We start from the raw sequence: 24,920 nt of genomic DNA, 5'->3' as shown, positions 1-24,920 counted from the left end.
ATTAATGACGCTGCCCTCCACAACACGCTTGAAGAAAAAGCCTCAGTTTATCATGAAGCTCAGCACCACCGACTAACAACTTCAATGCAAGGGCGGGAGATTCTTCGCGCCCTCGGGTATCCCACCGACCACCTCCCACCCATCACTCCCTCGCCGCCACCCTGGGAAACCATACCAAGAATCACTGTGCTACCCATACCAAAACACATGAGTCAAGCCACAGATCAAGAACGTAGAGCATCGCGCGCTCAACATCTGCCCGAACCAATCCATGACACCTACTACACGGACGCCCGTTTTGTGGACCATACAACGACTACGGCATCGGTTGGCCCCTGCACAGCTCACGTACGGCATCACGTCAACGTCCCCTCGCCCACAGCTGCAGAGACTCAAGCCATTGCAGAAGCCATTACACTTCACCAGCATCGGACCGCCCACATTACAGTCCGCACGGACAGTCAGGGAGCACTTCGAAGCTTCGCCTCGAATGACATTCCATCCCCTATCCACACTAGCCTGACAACATATATGCACGCGCATCCCCACCTACACGTTTTCCTCGAATGGATCCCTGGCCACCAAGGCATAGAGGGTAATGAACGAGCTCACGCTCTGGCCCGCGACGCTCATTTCCCGGGCAGCCCTCAGCCGTGGCCTGAGGAATACAATCCAAAAGAGGATAGAGCAATGCACCATAAAAGGCGCCGCGAACATCTCGGCAACCTCCGCAAAGCAAGAATGGTACTTCCCTCCCCATCTAAATTTATGTCACGGAGACACGCTATATTAGACAGGCGCAGACATTGTCCCTCCCCTGTGATCTGTTCCTCCACTACATACAAAAGTCACCAGGCCGTCCGCACTGTCAGGTATGCGGTGGCTATCCGGACAATGAACATACATATTGGCGCTGTGTACGGGCGACCTCGTCTTCCACATTTCTTTCGACCAACCCCTTCCCCCCTGATATTCCCTACTCGTGGTCTAGCTGGGCCGCTCCCCCTGAAAACCTACGGGCAGCCCTGTGGTCCCTCTTGGCTGCCCACATTGAAACTCTTTGTGCACCTCCGCCAAGCCCACCACCGTCGGAGGACCGTGGAACACCCCCTTCCTCCGTGGACTGATAACTCCGCGGCTCGGACTTGAGCTGCCTAATAAAGTTTCATCTCTCTCTCTCTCTCAGCTAGCTCTCACGCTAATTTCGCATCATTACCATCATTACCGTTCATGTTGGCACGTGCATTTGATTTCAGTGATCTACGGACATGCACGGATAATTTAGGGCGATAAGAAAGCGATTCGATATCCCAGACAATCATCTTTAGTGGTTTCTGCATAATTTTCGCGTTAGGGAAAAGCATTCCTGGCTCAGGAAGAGATAAGCCGCTAAGCGAAAAGACGGAGATGCCTGAAACAGAGAAAGAATGACTCTGTCTGTGCCTGAAATGAGACAGAGCATCAAAGAACGCATCTGAACTCTGTGCCTGAAATGAGACAGAGTATCAAAGAACGCACCTGAAACAAAATATTTTAACAAAGCACACAAATAAAGATCAGTAAACGTGAAAAAAGAAACCAAAGAAAGCGCAGCTGCTTACTTATAATGTTCTACAGCATGTTCTACAGTGAGAAATGGCGAGAACTTATTCTGCCCCTAGCAATATGGCCGCCAAGTTGGTATCTACAAAACTGTATCTACGATAGAATAGTAACTCATTTTTTTTTGAGTAGTTGAAAAATACGGTCAGAACCCGTCCAATGACATTTTTTTTTTACATTGGACAATTTATCTGCAAATGGTATAGTCTTGCTTCCAGGTTATTTCTCTACGCGCATTCACAATCATTCGTCCATTGGTCCACCCAAGTGGAAGTTTTCTTTTTTGTTTAGTTTGTATCACCACTGCTCGACTGCTCATTCCTGTTGTGCGTGTGCTTCGCGCCTGTTAGGCCTTTGAGTGCTGAGTGCCGAGTGCTTCTTCTGCTGCTTCTTAGGTAAGAGCTGTCGTTGAAACATTACTTTGTTCATTCTGAAATTTCCCAGGACCAGAAAATATAAAAAAGAGGTATCATAATCGCTTTTATCGTCGTACTGACGTGAGGAGCAGCAAGTAGCCGGCGTGACCAGCTTAGCAGATGCCAACTTTCTTAGATCAGAGCTTAGTTCAAACTGGCGGTATTCTTTGCTTGTGCTCACAACTTCAGAACCAGTTTGTTTCCAAGTTGGTTCCGATAGAGTGGCGATCGGTTTTACTTGTCGTGATGTATAACCTACCTTACGGGTGATAGCAGATCGGGTAGGATTAGGGTCACGTTGCTACTTAGCCTTATGTCATTTTACGTTTGCTCCTGTGTCAAATTTACGGTATATTTGCAAGCAGTCTTTTTCTAAATCATTGCTGCGAGTAAGTGGCATCATCGCATTGTGGATGTCGGATAGGTGACGTGCGCTGATGCAATATGGGAAACACATTTGTGAACCTAACGATGTGTCGTCATACGAAATGATAAGCACTGGCGTACGACGTGCTGGTCAGCTTAAGCGTAGAAAAAACCAAACCACGCACGACGTCTACAAAGCCGGCTGGCGTAGCTCAAATGTAATCAGTTTCGTGTCGTTGGTTTGCTGTCTAGGTGATCGTCAACCATGAGCAGGTTTTTCGCTACCGGTTCGGACTCCGAGTCTGAGTCCGAGTCATCGGAGGAGGAGCAGATCCCGCAGAAGGCAGCGCCCAATGCCAAGTAAGTTCTGCTTGTTCATACATTGATTCTACCGCTCATACGGCGCCCTTTTTTCTCTATGCCAGTACAGTGTGGTTCCTTCCACTATATGAATCTCCAAGCATGTAATGTTCACAAGCTGCACACTTGCCGGGCTCTTTGTAGAGCGTACCTTGGTTGTCCCTGACTTCCCGTGGTCTTTTGTTTCAGGCGCATATGTCTTACTGAGCGTTTGGTTTTGGCAGCTGGCCACGTGCTTTCACAAACTGACCAGAAAAGGCCGACAGTATTGCACATTACGTAGCGTTCATGACTAAGGTGGTAACAGACTGTCTCGGTATTGATGTGCAGCAATATGCTGATAATGAAAATGCTTGTCTGCACGTTCTCCTTGGAGGTTGGGTAAGCAGTTAATGTTTCACACCAAAAATCTCATTTTGCAAGTGAGAGGGAAAGCGTAAGACATATTTTTATGCTTTCGCAAGCCTACATTGTCGCAGTAGTGGATTCTCTGGTTGCTTTCAGCCAACCTAGTACCTCTACCCGTGGTTGTGAGATTGTTGTCAAGGCGCAATAGAATCAATCCACGGCTAGTATTAACTGAGTATGAAACCATCCCCAACACTTAGAACATTATCTACCCAGCACCCTTGCTATCAACGCATTCTTTAACACCAGCGTAACGTGGGCCACGATTTTGTCCTACCTATCAGTGTGGTAACTTGTTCCACTTACTTTTCGGTCACCACTGGAAATGGGGACTTCGCATACCTAGGGGGAAGCTGAATTGAAATTTGGGCTTGTTCTCATCCGTATTTAAAGGAACGCGAAGTATGGTAATCTCCAGAGACACCACGGACTGCTTTCCTTGCACCTAAGAGTTGTGCTATGAGCCTTAGAATGTGGAAGGCTGGGGTGATGTAATGGGCACCAAAAAGAAATAAAAAATTAAAGTTTAGTGTTACTATAAGTGTTTGGGATAACAAAATGTGAGGTCAGGTTCTAGAGGGTGGTGATGTCCTTTCAACCTTTATTTTTTTCTGTCAGTGTGACGTCTTTTGTTTTGAGTGTGTAAGGAAGTACTTATTAGCTGAGCTTGATGCAGTGCTGCCAATGCGGCACCACATTTTTGATATGCCACAATAAGTTGCTAACAAAAGTTTTTTCTGCGCAGCGCATATGCCTTCAGCGATGATGAAGAGGAGGCCAAGCGTGTGGTCCGCAGTACTCGAGAGAAACGGTGAGGAATTGTTTACCCAAATGGGCTAGTCACTTCGTCTCTCTACTGGAGGTTGCCTTTGTGCAGTGCTTGACACTGGGTGTGTTTTGTCATTTTCATAAGCCACGTTGATATGATACTGATCCTGCCTGCTTTTCAGGTATGAGGAGCTCACTGACATTATCAAGCAGATCAAGAACCACAAGAAAATTAAGGACATGAGCAAGCTTTTAACAAGTGAGTTGGCTCTCTGTCCAGCTCGTACTTCTACCACTCACCACTGACGCATTTGTTTCTTGCGTCTTTTAGTGGTGCCGTAGACATATAGCCGCTAGACATACACCACCTTGGTTGATTTTAATTAAAAATGTGGTTAATATGTATAGCTTGCAGTGAAGGCTATTTGCACTTTGTAGTGGCATAGTAACTACGACATTCTTGATTGTGTGTACCATAAGTAAGCTGAATTTCAGGCCCTCGTGTTGGTGATGCAGAAATACATTTGTAGTCATGTTTGGTAGTGCACATTAAGAAACAGCTAATATGTTTTGTTTGGATGGTGCTTTTTATGATGGTAAGATTGCGCAAAGCATTCCAAAAGAATTTTAAATGTTGATAAGGGGTACCTGAGGGAGGGAAGTTTCTCAAACTGCATACAGTGCATAGAAAAAGTAATAAAAATAATCTCACTGACACTCAGTACTGTGTTGCGAGCAGTTGGCAAATAGCTGAGCTCGTTTTTCATATACCTTTTGAGACCCCCCCGAAAAAACCCTTTTCACACCCATAAAGACAAAAAAGAAAATTTGTCGTGGCTTATTCATTTTGTAAATCCAATTTCGAAACTTGAAAGAGAAATTATAGATGTAACGCTCCCTAGAGCTGCTGCGATACTTGTTTCAGCTTTTGATTGCTTGGTTTTCCTTTCTCTTGTAGGTTTCGAGAACTTAACAAAAGCCTTTCAGAAAGCCAAAATGGTCATTGAAAAGGAAGAGGGCGGCAACATTCCCAAATTCTTCATCAGAAGCCTTGTTGAGCTTGAAGATTTTGTCACTGAGGTAACGCATTCTAATAAACTACTTCAGCACAGTGACGCTATTTGATAGCCTTTCTTTGCCTTTAGTGATCCAGTCATGATGTAAAATGATGTAACATTTTCATCGGCCTATGGGAAACACACCCCCTCTGTTTTGGCCTTTGTGGTGTTTCAACAGCTGGCAAGTGTTTGCACTAAAGATAGCATATTTTTACCAGCTGTTCTTTCTTTGCCTTTAGTGATCCAGTCATGATGTAAAATGATGTAACATTGTCATCGGCCTATGGGAAACACACCCCCTCTGTTTTGGCCTTTGTGGTGTTTCAACAGCTGGCAAGTGTTTGCACTAAAGATAGCATATTTTTACCAGCTGTTCTTTCTGGATTCTCTCAAATTTGTCCTTCAATATTTGTGATTTTAAAGGTTTTGTATTAGCGTGTTCTTTCGCACTGTTATAGCAGCGTTTTGATATCAATTAGAAGTGCTCCACTTACACTAATCTTGCAGCGTCCTTGTGTACCTGTCTTTGCTTTTTCTTTCTGTGAAGCGTAATGCACCGATCAGCCTATACTCTCCTATCCTTTGCTGTCCTATCCTTTCCTCTGTGCATCTTTCCTCCACTTGTCCAACTTCAGTAAGACAATGAGTGTCCAGCACGATTTGTGCCGAACACTTTAGTTTGGTGCAAGCGGACTTGCGCAGACTTGCCCCACTCAAAAGTCCCCGCCGTGTTGCTGCCGTTCCCTTCTCCTTCCCCCACCAGTGCTGGGAGGACCGGGAGGGGCGCAAGAACATGTCCAAGAACAACTCCAAGTCGCTGGCCACGCTGCGGCAGAAGCTGCGCAAGTACAACAAGGAGCACGATGCGGACATCGCCAAGTACCGGGAGAACCCCGAGGAGGAGGATGAGGAGCGCGAGGAGGACGAGGACAAGGGTGAGCACAGCCTCTCTGAACTCCTCCTTCTTGGAGCCTGGAGCTAAACCTCCCATGCTTGCACCTGTGTGATGCCATATCACCCTCTCTTTAGTTGGCCCCTTTTCCTTCTGTCTTGGCTCCTGGTGTCAGCTTCTTTTTGACAGACGTGTCACCGTTCCCTGTTGTTGTGGGACCGAACTATCTCAGCCTTCCGTCCCAGACTTTGCCTTCAACGCGTCCGACTGTCACGGTCTCTTGGGCGGTGTCTAGGGGAAATCGGATCTTATTCAGTGTCGAGCTCTGGAAAGCTGTTTCAGATTTGGTACTGTTGTGGACTGCAGAAAGCTTCACTAAAGGGAAGAAATGCTTTTTGATGAGTAAATGTTTTCTTGTGTTGAACAAGGTTTGATGTAGTCAGTGGTACAGTGTGCTTCCTGTTTGGACCCAGTGGCATTGTGACCCAGTGGGCAGTGGCATTGTGTTGCTGAGCCAAAGGTTGTGTTTGATTTTGGCCCTGCTTGCACCATTTTGTGTGCACTGCATTCCTCTTCAGTTCCTGTTAAAGAAAAAGAGTGGAATTATTGTTTTGGTTGAGGAACCTCTGTGTTAAACAATTCAGATTCTGACACGGATGATGAGATGCCCGGCAAGAAGAAAGTTGTCACCAAGGCCGAGAAGGACGATGTGAAATCCAAGTTCATGAAAGGCGGCTCGGACGATGAGGTGAGGCACATGCACTTGCTGCTGCCACAGCATGGGCTGCTATGCAGTTTTATGCCGAATGGAATGTGTGTATACACCACTTTTAGCAAGCTTGCTTGTACTTTCAATACAAGTTAACTGTTGCTTCAAACAGGTCATGGGATTTTATTTATTGAATTCTTCGGCCTTCTTTTAACCACTAGGAGTATAAAAATTCAGTCTTTACATGCTGAAGTGGACTTGTGTGCTCCTGCTTCATTGATTGCAAGTTTGGATACCCTAAATTCGTTGTGTTCCTCAGTCTGTTGAAAACATATCTGTGTTGTCATAACTTTATGAAGAGAATCTGTATTTGATGCAAAATATGTTAGGTTGCCTTCATACTGGAAACAATTTTTTTGTCTTTTTAATCATGAGAAGATGGCCTTGGGATATTGGGCTGTTTGTTTCAGGCCTGTGTTAAGGGGGGACATGGTTCTTTGGGGCTGAAAAATTGCCCGAAAAAGCATTTCTTGAGGTATCACTTTTTCGTTGATTTACACAGTTTTTTCTCAGAATATTTCTTATCTGAAACAGTACCAGGTACTTATAAAAGTCATAGAGGTCAGATTTCAAAATAGAAATACATAATTTTTCCATAATTTCCCACTTTTTGCCACGAGTGGTATCGCAAAGATACGCAATTCTCGAGCGGTACATGCCAGCATGTATTGCAGCTAGGAAGATTACTTCTTTTGCATTTTGTGTTTCAGTAGTTGTTTAATCAGCGTTATTTTTAATTTTAGCAGGAGTAGTTCAAATGTGGAAGTTAGAATTGATGTAAACGTGTATGTGATTGCAAAACAAAAAGACTGCTTCCCACATTTCATTCTCCACAACTTCTGGTATCTATTTCATGCCTTGCTGGTAATCTTTTGTTGAATAGTATTTTTCCTATTTTTCTCAGCAACAATGAAGGAAAATTTTTAATTGACCTGGAAACTAGTTCCCTCACATCAAAACTAATTAGATATTTGAAATCAGCTAAAAAAATCTGAACTAGCCCATGAAGTTTTGTCAAAATTGGTGGAAAGCAAAAAAAAAAAAGTTTCCAAGACCAGTGTGCCCTCCCCCTTATGTGCTGGTATATTATGGCAGATTGGATTTTAGTTTGTTAGCTTTTTACAGGGTGGAATCTTGGCTTGATGTTTTTAGCCGAAGGTTCACTTGTTTGTAGCTCAAAAAGTGAGTGCAATTACTGAAGAGCTGGAATTTGTAGGTCTTTTCACAGCAAGATGCAACTTTCTTTTTCTGCAGTCTGACGATGACTCCATGGATTGGGGCTCATCTGATGAGAGTGAGAGCTCTTCTTCTAGTGACGATGAAAAGTATGGTGGAAATCTGGCCAACAAGTTCTTGAAGAAGTAAGTGTTTTCGCAGCCATCTTGTTTGACCTTTGTTTAACGGCTTGTACCGTATAAGTCGGAATATAGGCTGAGATTTCTCACTAAAAAGTTTGTCAAAACGTCCCCTCTTGACCTATATACCGGTCATTGGCTTAATTTTTATCCCCATTTCTCGGCCGCAAGGTAAGCAGGTCGACCTATATTCCGATTTATTGGTACATTTTCTGGTGAGAAACTTTTTAAACGTTCATTTGTAGTACGTTTTATTCTTTGCTGCGGAAACCCTCATGAGAATTTTGGCGGAGGGGCCACTGTTATCTTTCATGAGAAGTAGTTAATATTAATAAATAATAAGAATAATCATAAAAATAATAAAAACTTTGTTGCATTGTCACGGCATTTTCAACCTTCTCGAAGTCATTGGTGTGGCTAATACAGAGACATTATTCAGGCAAAATTTTTCTTCTTTTTTTTTTTTTTTATGAAGGTATGGGTGCGGCCATTGCATATGTCTATGTGCTATCTTAGTGTGTGTGCTTGAGTTATTTAGAAGTTGTGGTATCTTAAGAAGCAGATGTTGCGATGCTGCTTGTTGTGATTTGTGATAAGGAACGAAGGCAAACTGCAATGTTGTCGTGGATGTGACGCATTGCAGCAGGGCCGGTGGCGAGAAGGATGAACAGAAGGAGCAGCGGCGTCGTGAGAAGAAGCGCGAGCAGAAGGACAAGCGGCGAGATGATGACGAAGAAGGCTGGGAGGAGGTCAAGGGTGGTGTTCCCCTCATCATGGTCAGTGGCGTCGCCCCTTTAAAACCTGTGTGCCTTTTGCACCGAGCCTGCCTTTCTTGCATGTTGGTTCAGCAGACGTCGCTCCCGGTTTTATTTGCAACGTTTACTTCCGCACTGAGGTCGAGCCATAGTGGGAGGCATCAAGATTAACCAATGTTGCTGCATGGTTTTTAGCCTGTGGGAAGTTTCAGCTTATCTGTCTAGCTAATTCTTCCCCCCTTCGTCACATAATTTTTGAGCCTGAGATCTTACTCAATCTCATTGCTGCAGGGCTTAGGTGTTGTGCTATCAATAGCCCAAGGTCCTAGGTTCTATTCCCACTTAGTCACAGCCTTGATTGCAATGAAAAAAAAAAAAAACACAGACGTGTGTCTGCAAGGTTTTGGCACGCGTGAAAGGTCCCCTGGCAACCTAGAGACCTATAGGCCCCTCTGTTATGATGCACCACATAGCCCATATGTGGCTTGAATATATAAAGAATTCAGTATTAACGTGCGCTACATATTTGGATGAGGGTCCGGGACAGTGGAAAGACAAAACCAAATAATGGTGCGCAATCGTTTGGTTTTGTCTTTTCCACTGTTCCTGTCCCTGTCCCTCATCCAAATATGCCGCGCACGTTAATACTGAATTCTAGACCATACCAACTAGCCCCTAAACAAGCCTTTGAATGAATAAAACTAACTCTGTACATAAGGGGCCGTAAACAGTGGGGAAAACATTCAGCAAGCCTGTGTGTTTATGCTAGGTTGTATTTTTAAGAGTTGGTTTTAACAGTGGGCTTTGTAGTGTGCTTTTATTTGATAATATACTATTCTTGTAGTCTACTACAAGAACTGTGTATTTATACTATGCTCGTACTCTACTGTAAGAACCGCGTATGTACAGAGTAATGAGTCGACGGCATTGCTCTCATCAAGCGCTCGTCTCTTGTGATGCAGGAGAAGCCCAAGATGTTTGCCAAGGACGCCGAGATCAACCATGCGGTGGTGCTGAAGAAGCTGAACGAGATCATGGCGGCCCGGGGCAAGAAGGGCACGGACCGGTCGGAGCAGATCGAGCTGCTGAGCGAGCTGCTGGCCATCTCGCAGGCGCACAACCTGGGGCCGGGCTTCCAGCTGAAGATCGTCTTTGCCGTGGTGGCGTCCATCTTCGACTACAACCCCAACATCGCCACGTGCATGAAGCTGGACATGTGGCACAAGTGCCTGGAGTACATCAACCTCTGCCTGGACATCCTCATGGAGCACAGCACCATCTCAGTCGGGGAGCACGTAGCCGAGGAGTCCGAGAGCCTCGTGGCGCCCCCCTACCGCGTCAAGGGCTGCATCCTCACCGTGGTCGAGCGCATGGACGAGGAGTTCACCAAGATCCTCCAGGTGAGTCACCTCCCCCAATTCTGTTGCCGCGTCCGTCGTAGTATACACGTGTGTTATGAAGCATCTTGCTTAGCAGAGCAAATCGCTAAGTAATGGTTGCGTTTAAATTGGCCGTATCCGTTTTCGTGGGATTGCAATGCAAATCGTCAGTCACTGTGCATGGCTTACTGCCAGTTTCAAATAGATTTGGGGGTGGGGGGTGAGTGCCAACTACTGTTGACCAGCAGCAACCTTTTAAACAGTAGCTGAGCCTAATACACCAGGGACGCCTTTCGTTGTGTTAGATTGTTCCATTAGTGTTTACAAAATGCCGGATCGGTTTTAAAGCGAAAGCTTTCTTAGTGGGACCGGTGGCGTCTTGTCGAAAAATAATGCATTTCCCCATAGACCGGTTGGTCAACCGAGAAGCTCTGATAAGATCTCTGGACACACAGCGTGTATGGGAAACCGGGCTTCAATTGATTCGAAACGGTTACTTGAAAATCGCAAAATAAAGAACGGTTCTAGGTAAGACAATACACCCATCGGTCATGAAGGAGTACAGTGGTATACCATTATCTCATAAACCACGTATCTGTATACATTTAGATAGCATGAGATGTGTTTGCTTAGTGCGTGAAAAGTTGTCGCGTGTGTTCGTTTTTATTTTGTGATTTCGGTATTTGAAGGTTGGACAATCGATTGGATGTGCTTTCCTTAGATTCTCTCAGCTTTCTTTAGGAAGGGATGGTGAAGCTTTTTTCATTCTTTCCAACCAGGGTTGTGATGCCCACTCTCCGGAATACGTGGAGCGCCTCAAGGACGAGAAGAACGTGTGCAAGATCATAGAACGGCTGCAGACCTACCTGGAAGGCCGGGGCTCTGCCTCCGAGCTCTGCCATGTCTACCTCCGCCGCATTGAGCACCTCTACTACAAGGTAGGGAGGGGCATGTGCACCTTGCGGCAAGCTCGAATGGCAGCTTGCGCTGCTGGCTGCGTGCATTAAATCTTCACAGTTGTTAGTGGTGGCATCTTGGGAACATCCTGTGTGCCAGTGCTTCTTTGGCGCCTTGCAGTGGAATCGGTTGTGCGTTCTGCGGGCTTTTGTGCACACGTGGGGTTCAGGTGTGTGCGCTTTGGAAGATTTTATTTGCATGCCTATACTTGAAGCTGATGTTGTGTATATGAAATGGCACGGGGCTTTTGACTCCTTGCAGCACTGAGGAATGACCAGAACTGTTGTGTTACGAGTTGCAAAACAAATAAGCTAGGTGCACTTCTAGGCTTGCACCTAGCAACCGGTAATTATGGCGCAGTGTTTTCGGCTTCATTCCTTTCTATGCATCAGACGAGAGTGCAGCGGCTGCAACGTCCTGTGTAGCCACCCATCTCCTCATTCCCCCCCTTTTCCTCGTGCTGCAAGGCTGGTGCAATAACGGGGGCCAAGAACTGAGAAGTCGGATGATCTTAGTAATGGCATAATGTACGATTCTAGCTTTCTTGGTTAGGCTTTAGACACCTTTTTTTTAGTCGTTGATGAGAGGAAAAAGAAGGGCTTTTTAACTGGTCCGAGTGCATTCGTGAATATTTTACTACTGTAGCTTGGTTCAGTACAGACATTTTGCAGCATTCCAGGAGCAATTATTGATGCCAACAGAGATTGTCTTTCTAAACGTTGCAAAGGAAACTGGCTCGAACTCTGATCAACATTTAAATTCCATTGAAGAAAGTTTGAAGCATCTGTGTAAACGTGTGGTGAGATAGTCAGGGTTCGCACAGGTCCTTGAAATCCTCGAAAACCCTTGAATTCAGAAGTGTCAATTTCAAGGCCTGGAAAGTCCTGGAATTTTTAAATGGTCCTTGAATATCCTTGATTTTTATGGAGAGAATCAATGGCCCTGTCTTTTCACGAGAATCTAAAGCGTTTGTCGTGGATTTTAGGTGTTAACAAATCTAAAGAAACATTGTAGTAATCAAGCTTCAGTGTATTGCTTGAAATTTCAAAAAGCTTTCCGGATTTTCATTATTACGAGGCAACATTGGGAGCAGGTTTTTCTCAATCCAATCCATGTCACGATACAATCCAGTGAAAGCCAGCTTCTGTTCTCTATCTTGCATCTTCCAAGTCTGTGGACGTTTGCTCATTGCATGTTTGCTGTGCCTCATACGCTCCATCTGTGTTTGCTTTTACGTGCAAATGGTGGACGTGTACATAGTTCGTCCTGCCTTAGAGCAACACTTGCTGATTCAGTTTCAACTGATACTCTTGCTGACAAAGCAGGACATGCAGGCAACATTAACGAAGTTTTGAAATCAAACGGCCTGAGCAAAACAACATGAAAAAAAACCCCACTAAATACCAACCATGAAATAAAAAATAAAGCTGGGGGAACATTCACGCACCTGTTATTGGCTATCTAAATGTGCAATATTGTGCTTAGGTATTGTGCAATAAAAACTGTTGCATTGTGTTGAAAAAGCTATAGATAATCTGATAAAACATTAGATGGGGACCTTGAAAATGTGTTTTCTGGTCCTTGAAAGTCCTTGAAAACCCTTGAATTCTTGCTTTTGAAGCCTGTGCGAACCCTGGATAGTGATACAAGTGGCTAGGAGGACTGAAGGCGAGCTCTTGTGACATTAGAAATGCCCTTGTGCATGATGGTTTCATGGCTGGGGGAACTGCTCAGCTGCCTTTGATGGCCTTATCAGCGTGACAGATACTGAGTAAATAGTGTGGCGGTGTTTATTTAATTTTGTGGCTGCGTTGCACGGAGTAAGGTGTCATTCCCCCGGTCTCCTCTGCCCTGCAGTTCGATCCGACAGTGCTGGCCAAGCACAACAAGGCCGAGAGTGGCGACGCTGCCACTGAGAAGACGGAAGTCGCGGAGACTGCGAAGGCAGCCGCTGAACCCGAGAAGGCGGCCACCGAGGCCGACAAGGCGGCTGCCCCAGCAGCTGGCGAAGAGGCTCCCGCCACGGGCGAGGCCGGGGGCGACCAGCCGGCGGCGGCCGTGGGGGCCGAGGGGGCGGCGCCCACGCAGGCCCTGAACAGCCTGGAGCAGATGGAGCAGCTGTGCAAGTTCATCTACGCCAAGGACAGCACGGACCGGATCCGCACGCAGGCCATCCTCTGCCACATCTACCACCACGCCCTGCACGACAACTGGTACCAGGCACGCGACCTCATGCTCATGTCCCACCTCCAGGAGAGCATCCAGCATGCTGACGTGCCCACCCAGGTGCGCTTCTTTCGCTTCTTCTTCCTCCTGCTCTGGGTGATCCACCTCTGCACGGCGTGTTGAGAGAGGGGGGTACTCGGGAAGCTGGGACATTATTTTTATTACCGGTTCTTTTTTGTCTTGCCAGGGGCTGCTGGAATTTGAGAGGGTGTCTTGCAAACATGGGGTAGAAGTTAAACCTGTGGCTGTGATGCTTGCAGCTGACAAAAAATAATTGAGGCAAATATCGCGGCATTAGTTGCCCACCGCAGAATGCGAAGCTTGCGTGGATCTGTTTTTCTCATCAGGAGTAGGGATTTACATTGTGAGGGTGGTGCAATGAGCACAAAGAGAGGGGGCTACATCACGGCGCAGTTATCATCATCGGGACTTAGAGAAGAGAAGAGGGGGGAGTGGAATGGGGGGAGAGCCCAGGAGCGGCGGGTGGAATAAAGGAGTCTGTCTGTGGGATCTCTCTGGGTTGCAACATGCCAGCATTGTTCTACGCTTTATTTGCTAGTTTATTTTTGGGGTACACATGGGAGAACAGCGGGAAACGGGGGGTAGCCGTGGATATGTGTTGCATGCATTCAGAAGAACTTTGGAGGTAATGAAGTCGTATTTCTCAAACTGGACCCGTTTTGAGGGGGCGGACGTGCTCATGTGCTGTTTTTGTTGTTCCTTCCTCCTGTGCCCAGATCATGTACAACCGAGCGCTGGTGCAGCTGGGCCTGTGTGCCTTCCGCCATGGCAACATTCGGGATGCCCACAATGCCCTGCTGGACATTCAAAGCGGGGGCCGTGCCAAGGAGATGTTGGCGCAGGTAAGTGCTCGTGCTCACCATGCGTGCGTGCCTCTATCCTCCCCACCTTTCTTGTTTTGTTGCTTTTCGAAGGAGGGCAGCGCAAACAAGTTTATGGCACAAGGACTGCTGTGCATCACAGTCACCAAAGCTAATTCTGTTGGGAATGCTACTGCCAATGCGATCAGAAGTGCTTGACAAGAGCAACGCGTACATTTTGTTTTGTTGCAGGCTTGTTACACTAATAAAAAATTGCACATACGAAAGTAAAAAGGACAGCGGCACAGGTTTCTCATTGTCATTGAGCATGAAGACACAACTCTGCTCCAGTCAAAGGAGGGCCCCATTTGAATGACATTTGTGCCAGCTTTAACACTGACTTCAGTCAATGAAGTTACATAAGAGGAATAACGGAGGAGTGGCAGGCAACTCATCGGCTAGTTTTCTGCACTTGTGACGCACCAAGTCAAAGTTGCACTGCTGACTGATGCTGGCCAAATAACTGATTACTGAAATAGCTCTGTGGAATACCAACTGGAGACAGATTCACTTACCACGATGTCAGCAATGTGTACACGCAGTCAGTTTTCATCATAGTTGAGACTTAGTGCAAGGTTGTCCCTCCACTTTGGTGTGCGTGATGATTGCCTCGCCTTCAAGGGTGTCCCCCTCTCCGTCTCTCTTCTTGGCAGGGCCTTCTGCCCCAGCGCAAGGAGGAGCGCACCAACGAGCAGGAGAAGATTGAGAAGCGTCGCCAGATGCCCTTCCACAAGCACATCAACCTGGAGCTGCTCGAGTGTGTCTACCTCGTCTCCGCCATGTTGCTCGAGATCCCCCAGATGGCAGGTGGGTTTCTCTGTGCTTTTCCTCGCCCTCCCAGTCATCCACTTGATGTTGGCTGGTGATGTTAAAGTGAAGACCTTGGTGAGAGGGCATCAAAAAGTAACTTGCGTGTGTCGTGTTGTGACCTGTACTTTTGAGGACAAAACAATGTGGCGGTGTCAACACCCTTTGTGTGTTTTACTGTCTGGTGTAGCTTGAATGTGTAACGAGCTGTCAGGCCATTAGAAAAGAAGCTTTTTGAACGGGCATCCTGGTAGCGAGGGGCTGGTGTTTGTCTTGGTGCGTCCCCTGATTGTCGATTGTCATCTCTTGGCTTTGCTGCAGCGCACGAGCTGGACGGCCGTAAGCGGATGATCAGCAAGTCGTTCCACTACCAGCTGCGCAACACAGAACGCCAGCCGCTCGTTGGTACGTGTGGTGCCTACGGAGTGTTTGCACGTTGTGCTGTGGGAAGTGGTTATAGCTACTGGTTGCAGGGGAAATTGGCTGAACTGGCTGAATGTGAGCATGGGTGTGTTTTCGATGCATATTCATCTGGAATGCTTGCACCACACAGTGTTGTGCAGTCAACTTATGGGGTGCTAGCACTGCCCTGATTTATTTTTTGTGGGTCAGGGAGTGGGTCAGGGAGCAAACGCGTGTTAAGAACATATTAGTAGAAATTAAGAAGAAGAAATGGATGTGGGCAGTGCATGTAATGCGAATGCAAGATAACCGTTGGTCGTTAAGGGTAACAGAGTGGATCCCTAGAGAAGGCAAGCGTGGCAGGGGGCGGCAGAAAGTTAGATGGGCAGATGAGATCAAGAAGTTTGTGGGTATAAATAGGTCACAGTTAGCACAGGACCGGGATAATTGGAGATTAATGGGAGAGGCCTTTGCCCTGCAGTGGGTGCAGATAAGCTGGTGGTGGTGATGATGATGATTATAATTTTTTTTGTGAGAGTAACAGTACTGCAAAGTTATTTTCAACCAAAATTTGTGTGCTGTCTTCTTCGTGAATAAAAAAGTCGAGCGTGAAACTCGTACATAAATTTGTGGGGAACAACAGAGTGCCTTGGTGGACAATGAAAGCTTGGTTCAGTGCCAATTGTGTAGGCAGCCTGGTGCCAGCTTATGATAGAGCCAGTGGAGCAGCTGTGCTGAGCCTCTCTTTCCTGCTAGTTTTATTTTCCAACATAGCAGAAGTTGAAGCTACTTGTGCTGTCTGATCTGGTCAGTGACAAATTGTATAATGTAGTGCAGAAATTTACTTCCATGGCATGTTCAAGTGCTGCAAAGTTCCATATATACTTTCAAACAAAAAAAGAGAGAAAAGAACAGCTTGCAAATGTGCTTTCACTTACCCGAGACAAAACTGTCGAATAAAAGAGCAGTCGGCAAACTTTTGCAGCATTGAGATGTAGTGATGGTGATTGAAGTGATGGAAGTGTGCAAACGTCTGCAGTCTCGGTGGCGGAGTAGCAAAAGCAGGCAGTGTAGTTTGATCTGCCCAATGAAATATATCCGATCCTGCATCGCACACTTGCAGGGCCCCCCGAGAGCATGCGGGAGCACGTGGTGGCGGCGTCGAAGGCGATGCGGGTGGGCAACTGGCGGGCCTGCTTCAACTTCATCATCAACACCAAGATGAACGGCAAGGTGTGGGACCTGTTCCACCAGGCGGACACGGTGCGCGCCATGATTGGCCAGAAGATCAAGGAGGAGTCCCTGCGCACCTTCCTGTTCACCTACAGCTCCGTCTACGACACGCTCTCCATCGAGACCCTGGCTGACATGTTTGAGCTGCAAAAGTCCGTCGTCCACTCCATCATCAGCAAGATGATCATCGGCGAGGAGCTCATGGTGATGATCGTCTCTCTGCCTCTGTCTTGTCTTGTGTTGTCTTGTCTAGTCGGGGCTGCCAATGAGCGTGCGGTGAATGCAGGCCTCCCTGGACGAGCCCAATCTGATGGTGGTGCTGCACAAGACGGAGCCGTCGCGCATCCAGGCACTCGCCCTGCAGCTGTGTGACAAGGTGACCAACCTGGTCGACTACAACGACCGCCTGCTCGAGGTCAAAGTGGGATCCTTCTTTGGCCGTGGCGGAGGTACTTGCGTCCACTCTATCCCTCCTTTGCTTATAGTGAAGGCTTTTTCCCATACGGTTCGGAGGGGAGGGGGCTTTGTAGCGTGGGCGGTGGGTTTCAAAAGATTTGTGAACCCTGTATCGTGTTTGGTCTGTCACTGTTAAGAGGAACCTGAAGTGCCGATTCATTCTTTCATTCATCAGTTTGCTGATGGTGCTGTTGTTCAATTCCCAACCACAGTTAGCTGTATTTCTGATGTTGGCAAAATTCAAAGATGGCGATGTATGTGAAGCCCCAGGTGGTCTGATTTTGTAGTGCTCGTTTCTGATTCACCTTGTGGTCCAAGTAGAGAAGGCTTCGCTACATGGGATGCAAGACCCAACCTGGGTGCTCTAATTGAAGGGTGTACCCGAAGAACCTTTACTTTTGGCGGAGTAGTTTTCAGAGATGGACTTTAGGCGAGTTGTGTGTCTTTGGAGGGGCACGCGTAGCTTGTCAGGCAAATACCTGCGAGAGTATGCGTCCTTGGGGTATTCTTTCGAGGAACATTGTCATCGCAGAATGTTCATCTAATGTTCCTTAAAAGGAAACGTAATACGAGAGGGAGCGGCATGGCTTTCGTGTGTTGGAATGCCGCTATGTTCCACTAAGAAGTAGCTTATTCGGTTTCTTGCCCGATCCAGTATCAGCAAAAACGATAGAGTGAACAATCGTTTTTGTGCATGTGGGTTGTGCGTTTCTCTCAAAGGGGTCCCACAATATAAAAGTACTAATCAGAATTGACAGCTAGCAGCTTAACAATGCTAGGCAAGATTGACCTTGTTTATGACTTTAATAAAAAATTAGTCTTATATGTTTAAAACAGTGCCTGACGTGGTTTGGAGAGGAGATCAAGCACAAGTAACGAAGCAAGACAACCATTCAAACCACATGTTTCTTCGTCCATTTGTCTTGTTTGCTTTCTGTATGAAAGCAAACCTTAAAAACATCCTGAAAAAAAAAATTGCTAAATTGTTGTCACCTAGCAGTTTCTATGAGGCTGTAAATGAACATACTTCATTTAAGAGGACTTGTTGAAGCAAGTTATGCACTAATAAAAGCAAACTCAGTGACTGCACATTCATATCAGTTACTTCACAGGGACATGAGGCTTCCCAGGTTGCTACAGCATATTTAAAGGCTGGTTTGCGGAATTGGATAGATTGATGACTTGCGCTCTATGCAGAGAGATTTATTTTTGCTTTAAGGGGGCACATGGGTCTTTGATCAAAAACTTTATTTTTGCAGGTATGATGATGAAAATTCAAGGGCACATGTAGTTTCTCATTCTGATTGTAGATATCAAATTTGTTTTTGAGTAAAATGGTTATATTGAAATTTATTCGAATTTTTATATTAAATTTTTTGACAGCTTTTCTAAAAAAACTGCTGGAGGGATGCAGCTAAACAGGGAACCAGTGAACTGTGCACTAATCAAAGAGGGCAATAAGACTAACATTATCGTTCTATCTGGTTTGTAGCAGAAGTTACGACCATTTGAAGTTTGGGCCTGGAAGGCAAAACCGGTTTTTCTGGTTGCCACCTTTCAAGCCCAAACTTCAAATGGTCGTAACTTCTGCTACAGACCAGGTAGAACAATAATGTTAGTCATATTGCACTCTTTGATTAGTGCACAGTTCACTGGTTCTTTGTTTAGCTCCATCCCTCCAGCAGTTTTTTTACAAAGGCTGTCAAAAAATTGAATATAAAAATCCAAATAAATTTCAATATAATCATTTTACTCAAAAACAAATTTGATATCTACAATCAGAATGAGAAACTACATGTGCCCTTGAATTTTCATCATCATAACTGCAAGAATAAAGTTTTTTGGTCAAAGACCAGTGAGCCCCCTTAAGTACTCCAGCTCTCAGAATAAAAACAAAAACAGGGACTTTGCAATGAATTAGACTGGTGTTTACAACACGAGATGGATACCTATTCCTATTTTGTGCATGTACAACAAGCGCAAGACAAGATACTGTGGCGGACTTTACAACTGTTCTTGTTGGTCCCATGCAGGTCCCCAGGGATTCCGGGACTCCGGATACCAGAAGGATGGTTACGGTCAGCGTGATCGCAACTGGGGTAAGTTTGGGCAAAGTATGTATCGCTGGCTTTCTTACTCTCCCTCGCAACCTTGCACGTCCTTGCATGCACCTGCAGCCCTGGCAGCTGCTTGCAGAAGCATGCTTACGTTTGGCTCAAAGGCACGGAGCACTGGTGCCCAGCACTGGCAGGCTTTTCAGCCTCCATAACAGCGACTGCACTAGTTGGCTGTACAGGGTGGTGCGACGATAACTGGAACACTTTCCTGAGTGAACCGCCACTCTGCTCGTGCCTCTGCTCGTGCTCAAACTTCACACGAAGGTCGCATTTTGTGGTCTATTTTGTTTGACACCGGGAACAATGACGGTACTTATCTGTTTATTCTGAAAATAAATAAAACGATTTTCGGCTATGAGAAAATGGCGGCTGATTTGGGCGTGCGAGCCAGCGCAAGTTGATGTTGGGATGGCGGCACCACCTGGGTATGCAGAGTGAAACGCACGTTTGGAATTCACGGTAGGAAGGAGCCAAATGGTGCAGGAGGCGATCAGAAAATGCACCTAGGAAGGAGTCAATGAGCTAGCAGACAATCAGAAAACCTGCTTTCACATTTTCCGATCGTCTGCTACACCATTTGGCTCCTTCCTACCATGAATCTCAAACGTGCGTTTCGCCCTGCATACCCAGGTGGCGCCTCCGTCCCAAGATCAACTTGCGCTGGCTCGCACGTCCAAATCGGCCGCCATTTTCCCCTAGGTGAAAATCGTTTTTATTTATTTTCAGAATAAACAGGTAAGTACCGTCGTCGTTCCCGGTGTCAACAAAATAGACCACAAAATGCGACCTTCGTGTTAAGTTTGAGCGCGAACAGAGTGGCGGTTCACTCAGGAAAAATTTTTAACGTGTTCCAATTATCGTTGCACCACCCTGTATAACGCGAGTGTTAACTCCAGGCCTGGGCGCCAGCAATGCAAATCCCAGTCCCACTGACTTCAATTTTTCTTTTGCAGTTTAACATTATCATCACCCCTAATGTACGACACTTTCAAGCATTACTTTTGGATGTTGGGATGGCTTCGTCCCGCCTAGATTGGTTTTGGCCAAGTGTATAATTGATTGGTTTGTTTATCTCTGGCAAACACTTGCAAATGCTCTGTGCCTTCGACCAAATGGAATCATGCCATTCGGGAGCAGTCTGGATAGAAATCTCAGTTACTTCGTGCATGTGCTCCCCTGTGCCTTTGTGTTGTGTTTGGTGATGGGCGCAAACCTATGCTCTTCTGCATCTGATAAATTTGGCACTGTCAGGATTGATTCATATTTAATCACCGTAGCCTGTTAAAGGCCTCTCCCATGTTCCCCCATCCTCTAGGAAATTCCTGATTTCATAGCTCCATTGAGTTGGTGGTTTTCCTCCTCTTCTAGTCCTCTTGTTGGTAGCTACTGGGCTATCCTGGTTTGTCAGTTTTTCGCATTACACGCCCAACTCCACTCCACTTCTTTTCCTTTGTTTGAGCTGTAGATAGATAGAAACTGTATTGATCACAGGATGCTGGGGATGACCTCATTGGAGTTAGTTCCCTGGTATAGGAAGGTCACCTTCTGTCCCCAAGTTTTCCTTTAAAGTGCATTGTAAGGTGCAGCCAAGTTTCTACCCTCTGCCTCATCACTTGCAGCACGCTTTGGTTGTATATTTTTCTTTTCAGTGATAGGGGGAGCTTACTGTTCATCATTTGAGCATGCCTGTTGAATGGCCGCAGGTCTATGTTAACTCTACGCCAGCTTTCCTTTTTTGTGGTTGAGATCAGTATTGACAACTTGTCTGAGATAGCTATGTTATGTTCGTTCACCAACTTAGATATTTCATTACCTCTGCTAACGGTGAGGTTGACTGCCTATTTATAACAACTTTCAATCCCTTCATTTTCATCTTTAATCTTATTGGAGAGGTTTCTGGGTGCCACCTTCTTAAGAATTTTTTGCAGTTCCCCCTGATTCACTAAACAGGATAATGTCTGTAAAGCTCAAGTGGCTCGTGTATTCTTTAGTCCCGTGTGTCTCCGACTACTTCCATTCAAGCTTCCTGAATAACTCCTCAAGACAGGCTGCAAACTATTTTGGATGTGTCTGCAGGCCTTTCCTGATTGCAAACTTTTCACTCTTGTGAAGGATTATTCTTGCCCGTACATCCCTTGTAAATATCTTCCAAGAGCCTTTGTACATCTCCTGTATTCTCTGGTCCATCAGTGCTTCGAGTTAATAAGGGGAGGCATGGCTCTTAAAGCAATTTCCTTTCATTTTTAAGTAAACTCAGTGAAACTTGCCAGTCTTGCTGCTTTTTTTTTTTTCACTGATGACTGGCTCAAAAAATAATGCCATATTTGACATAATTAGAGATAACTAGCCATTTTTAGAGGGACAATAGGCAAAACAGTGTTAGCCATAAAACTGTAATCTTTATATTTTCCAATACTATGATTACTGGTGAGTGCAATAATAGAATCGGCTTTTTGATGCATCGCTTGGAAATAATTTTACAGCTCATTAAACTTTGGTGTTTGAAATGGGCATTCGAAAAGGTTCCTTGCCACTGGTGCCACCAAAGTTTAACGAGCTGTAAAATTAGTTCAAACCAGTGCATCAAAAAACTGATTCTCTTATTGCACTCACCAGGGTTCATAGCATTGGAAAATATAAAGATTACAGTTTTATGGCTAATGCTGTTTTGTCTATTGTTCCTCCAAAAATGGCTAATCATCACTAGTTATCTTGGTAACTAAATGACCAACTGAAAGATTAATGGCATATTTGAAATCAGTGGAAAAGAAGCAGCAAGAGTGACACGTTTCACAAAGTTTACTCAAAAATTATAACAAGTTGTTTTAATATTGGATACAGAATATCCAATAATTCTGCGTCTAGTAATGTGGGACAATGTTTAGTGCTCTTGGCACCTTAGAATTGAGTCGAATCAAGTATCAGTGTGGATTGGGGTCAAGTCGATCATTTCACACCTCCATTTCAGGATGACCAGGTTATGCGTTCTATTGCTCCATCCCATTTCAGGAAAAAAGCAATGTCCGTGATTTCTATCCTTGTTGAGGTTTTACTTCATCATCATTGTAACCTTCATTTGCTGCGTGGGAGCATGTTGTCGAAACGTGCAGTTGGAATTGCCTAAGCAGGAATTGATGGTTTGAAGAGTGCGGTGGCTGTTGCTTTTACTCACCTTTGCTGGTCGTGTGCGGTGGTGCATCTGTGCTGAATTTTCTTCCACAGAGTAGTCTTGAGGAATGTTCGGCAATGTGCTGCCCAAATCGAGTGTCTGTTTGTTATTGTAGATTTCAATGTTGGCTTGTATCATCACTGCCTCTTAGTGTGGATGGTTTGTATAATCAGATATGGATGTAGTTTTTGAATTTTTTATTTATTGAAAATACAGTGGAATCTCGGTTATACGAATCTCAAGGGGCAGCAAAAATATTCGTATCACCCGGAAATTCGTATCATCAGAAAAGGAGAAAAAATGGAAACAGGCTGTGCATGCGACAGGTGGCGGCAACATGGCGTCGGTTCTTCCCTTGGAGAGGTGCAAGTAGCTTCAGCGACCGCTTCTAACCTTTTGTTAAAACGCAGCTCAAGGTGTAAACTAAATTGCTCATGCGGGAAGGGAGCTGACAGTGTGGGAGGAAACTGCACTTTATCCGTGCCAAATATCCGCCGTGGAGGTGGCCCAGCCAGCCGCTGCGAGCGCTTCGAAATTGCCGCCATGAGGCACACGTCTCCCCATTGGCGCAAGTCGTGAGGCTCCTCCCACTGCTGTTCGCGGCAGCCGAGACAGAGGCTGAATCATCAACGCTTGCGTCAAAAGAACGCGCGCTCATCGCTGATGCGATGCGCGCACGTGAACTCAAGCGTGAACCGCATGCGATTCGTGCGCGCCTGCATTGCGCATGCTATTTTCATGCCCGCGTTGACGATTTCGCCCCCGCGTCAGATTCCACCTCGCTCAGAAAATGACGCGCGACGCGCGGCAGTGGGAGGAGCCTGCCAACTTGCGCCGATGGTGAGGCACGCTCTTCATGGCGGCAGTTTGAAAGCACTCCAGACAGCCCGCTGTTCCCGCCGAAGATGTTTAGGCTTACTACGGTGGCAGATATTTGATTGGTGCTTTCCCTAACCGCGCGGATGATGCTCGTTTTCACCCACATTATCAGCTCCTTTATCGAATACCTTTATCGAATACCTTTACTGAATCCTTTATCGAATGGAGTGCTTTCTGCTCACGAAAACGCGCCGCACACGCCACAGGTGCACTGACGCCGCCGCAAATACCACCCGCATGCTGGGCACGGCGCGGGTGGTATTCGCGGCGGCGTCAGTGCACCTGTGGCGTGTGCGGCGCGTTTTCGTGAGCAGAAAGCACTCCATGTGGTTCACGCTTCAACGCAATCGACGTGCAAGTGGTGCACACAACACGGCAAGGCTACAACAGGGTAGCTAGAGCGAGGAGCATGGAGGGAAGCGAGGAATGCGGAGAAGGAAAAATGGCGAGGGTATTCACTGTCAGGAATGAGAGGGAACGCTTAATTGCCGTGGTTTATTCAAAAAGTATAAGACAAAAAAAGAAGCTAGAGGCACCTGAGCTGCAGCCAGCGGAAACGAAAGGTACAGAGAGAAGAGATTGTAGCGGGAGATAAAAGAAGAGAGGGAGAAAGAACAGGCGTTGAGAGGGCGAAATGTTCGGTTCGTTTGGAGCAGCACCTCTCCTGCCGCTATTGTAAACACTGTACGAGGAGGATTATCGTCAGCGGGGGAGGACTAATGCTTTTGTGCCGGCGTGCAACCAAGGCCGCATGGCTGCACCAACACTCCCGCCTCCCGTCCACGCCGCAGTCGTCTGCTCGTGACTCGCGTGTTCGTATCACCCGCACCGGGGTGATAAATGCGTACGGACCTTCTGAATTTTTTGACATTGCGTACAATGCATTTTGGCCGGGGAATTTTGAAAATTCATATCACAACGAAATTCGTATCACCGAGATTCCACTGTAATTTAGAATGGATATCGATTTCTCGTTTGCTTTAGTTACTGATAATGATACAGACTAATAGCTTCTTTGCATGAAAAGAAAAAGCGATTTGCAAAAATGATGTTAAACTCGAGAAATAATTAAGATGTCATAGCTCAAGATGATATAAAAATATAGTTTTTGTTGACAAGATTTGTTTGTTTTGTTTCAGTACGCTAAATTTATTGCTGAGATGGCAAAAGTGACTGCTCCGTTCGTTCCTTCACATATTGTGGCAGTCTGTGGTGGCCACACTTTAGCACCCTGATGCAGCTTGCTGTTGGCCGATGCCATAAGTGCCTGTCTTGCTTACCAGGGGAAAAATTCTTTTATTATTTTCCAGGCCGACGACAAAACCAGAGGAACTATTGAAGAAGTGGTGGTTCTTGCGAATAATTATTTTTTTCTGAATAAAGTTAGGTTTGGCCCCTTTGAGAACGCATCTTAATTGCTGTTTTCGCACTATTGTGATGGGCTTCACGAGGTGCAAAAATGGTAGCTTTTTCCGCCTTGCTATATTTCATCGCGTTTGCAGCTGTGCTGGTTTCACACGGTTTCTTTTGTTACACCTGCGGCCTATTTTGTACAGCTACATGCCTGTGTACGCAGTGAAATGTCTGACGGGCCCTTAGACGAGAGCCCAGTACCCATGGTTTAGCTGTCAGGACTGCACAACTCCAAGATCTAAATGAAGAAAA

General features: G+C 46.0%; 1 protein-coding gene across 2 annotated transcripts; it reads left to right on the top strand.

Moving 5' to 3' along the window:
- The first annotated feature begins 1,853 nt into the window (after positions 1 to 1,853).
- On the top strand, positions 1,854 to 24,660 carry Eif3c (eukaryotic translation initiation factor 3 subunit c). Of its 2 annotated transcripts, none has more exons than XM_077676746.1 (19): positions 1,854 to 1,997; positions 2,637 to 2,744; positions 3,898 to 3,963; positions 4,103 to 4,179; positions 4,879 to 5,000; positions 5,742 to 5,913; positions 6,515 to 6,618; positions 7,894 to 8,000; positions 8,638 to 8,770; positions 9,712 to 10,149; positions 10,908 to 11,066; positions 12,943 to 13,371; positions 14,049 to 14,174; positions 14,846 to 14,999; positions 15,321 to 15,404; positions 16,525 to 16,838; positions 16,921 to 17,083; positions 19,124 to 19,189; positions 24,566 to 24,660. In XM_077676746.1, exons 2-19 carry the CDS (start codon positions 2,650 to 2,652, stop codon positions 24,592 to 24,594), a joined length of 2,838 nt encoding a protein of 945 aa, XP_077532872.1. In that variant the 5' UTR covers positions 1,854 to 1,997; positions 2,637 to 2,649; the 3' UTR covers positions 24,595 to 24,660. The 2 variants fall into 2 exon arrangements, with proteins under 2 accessions (XP_077532872.1, XP_077532871.1); XM_077676745.1 differs by having other exon boundaries at positions 19,124 to 19,204.
- The last annotated feature ends 260 nt before the right edge of the window (positions 24,661 to 24,920 follow it).

This window comes from Haemaphysalis longicornis, unplaced genomic scaffold (genome assembly GCF_048455015.1).
Source record: "Haemaphysalis longicornis isolate Haplotype H1 unplaced genomic scaffold, Haemaphysalis longicornis Haplotype H1 scaffold_7, whole genome shotgun sequence".
Taxonomy (NCBI): Eukaryota; Metazoa; Arthropoda; class Arachnida; order Ixodida; family Ixodidae; genus Haemaphysalis; species Haemaphysalis longicornis.
The sequence above is the reverse complement of the archived record's forward strand: the minus strand, read 5'-3'. Positions and strand labels throughout refer to the sequence as shown.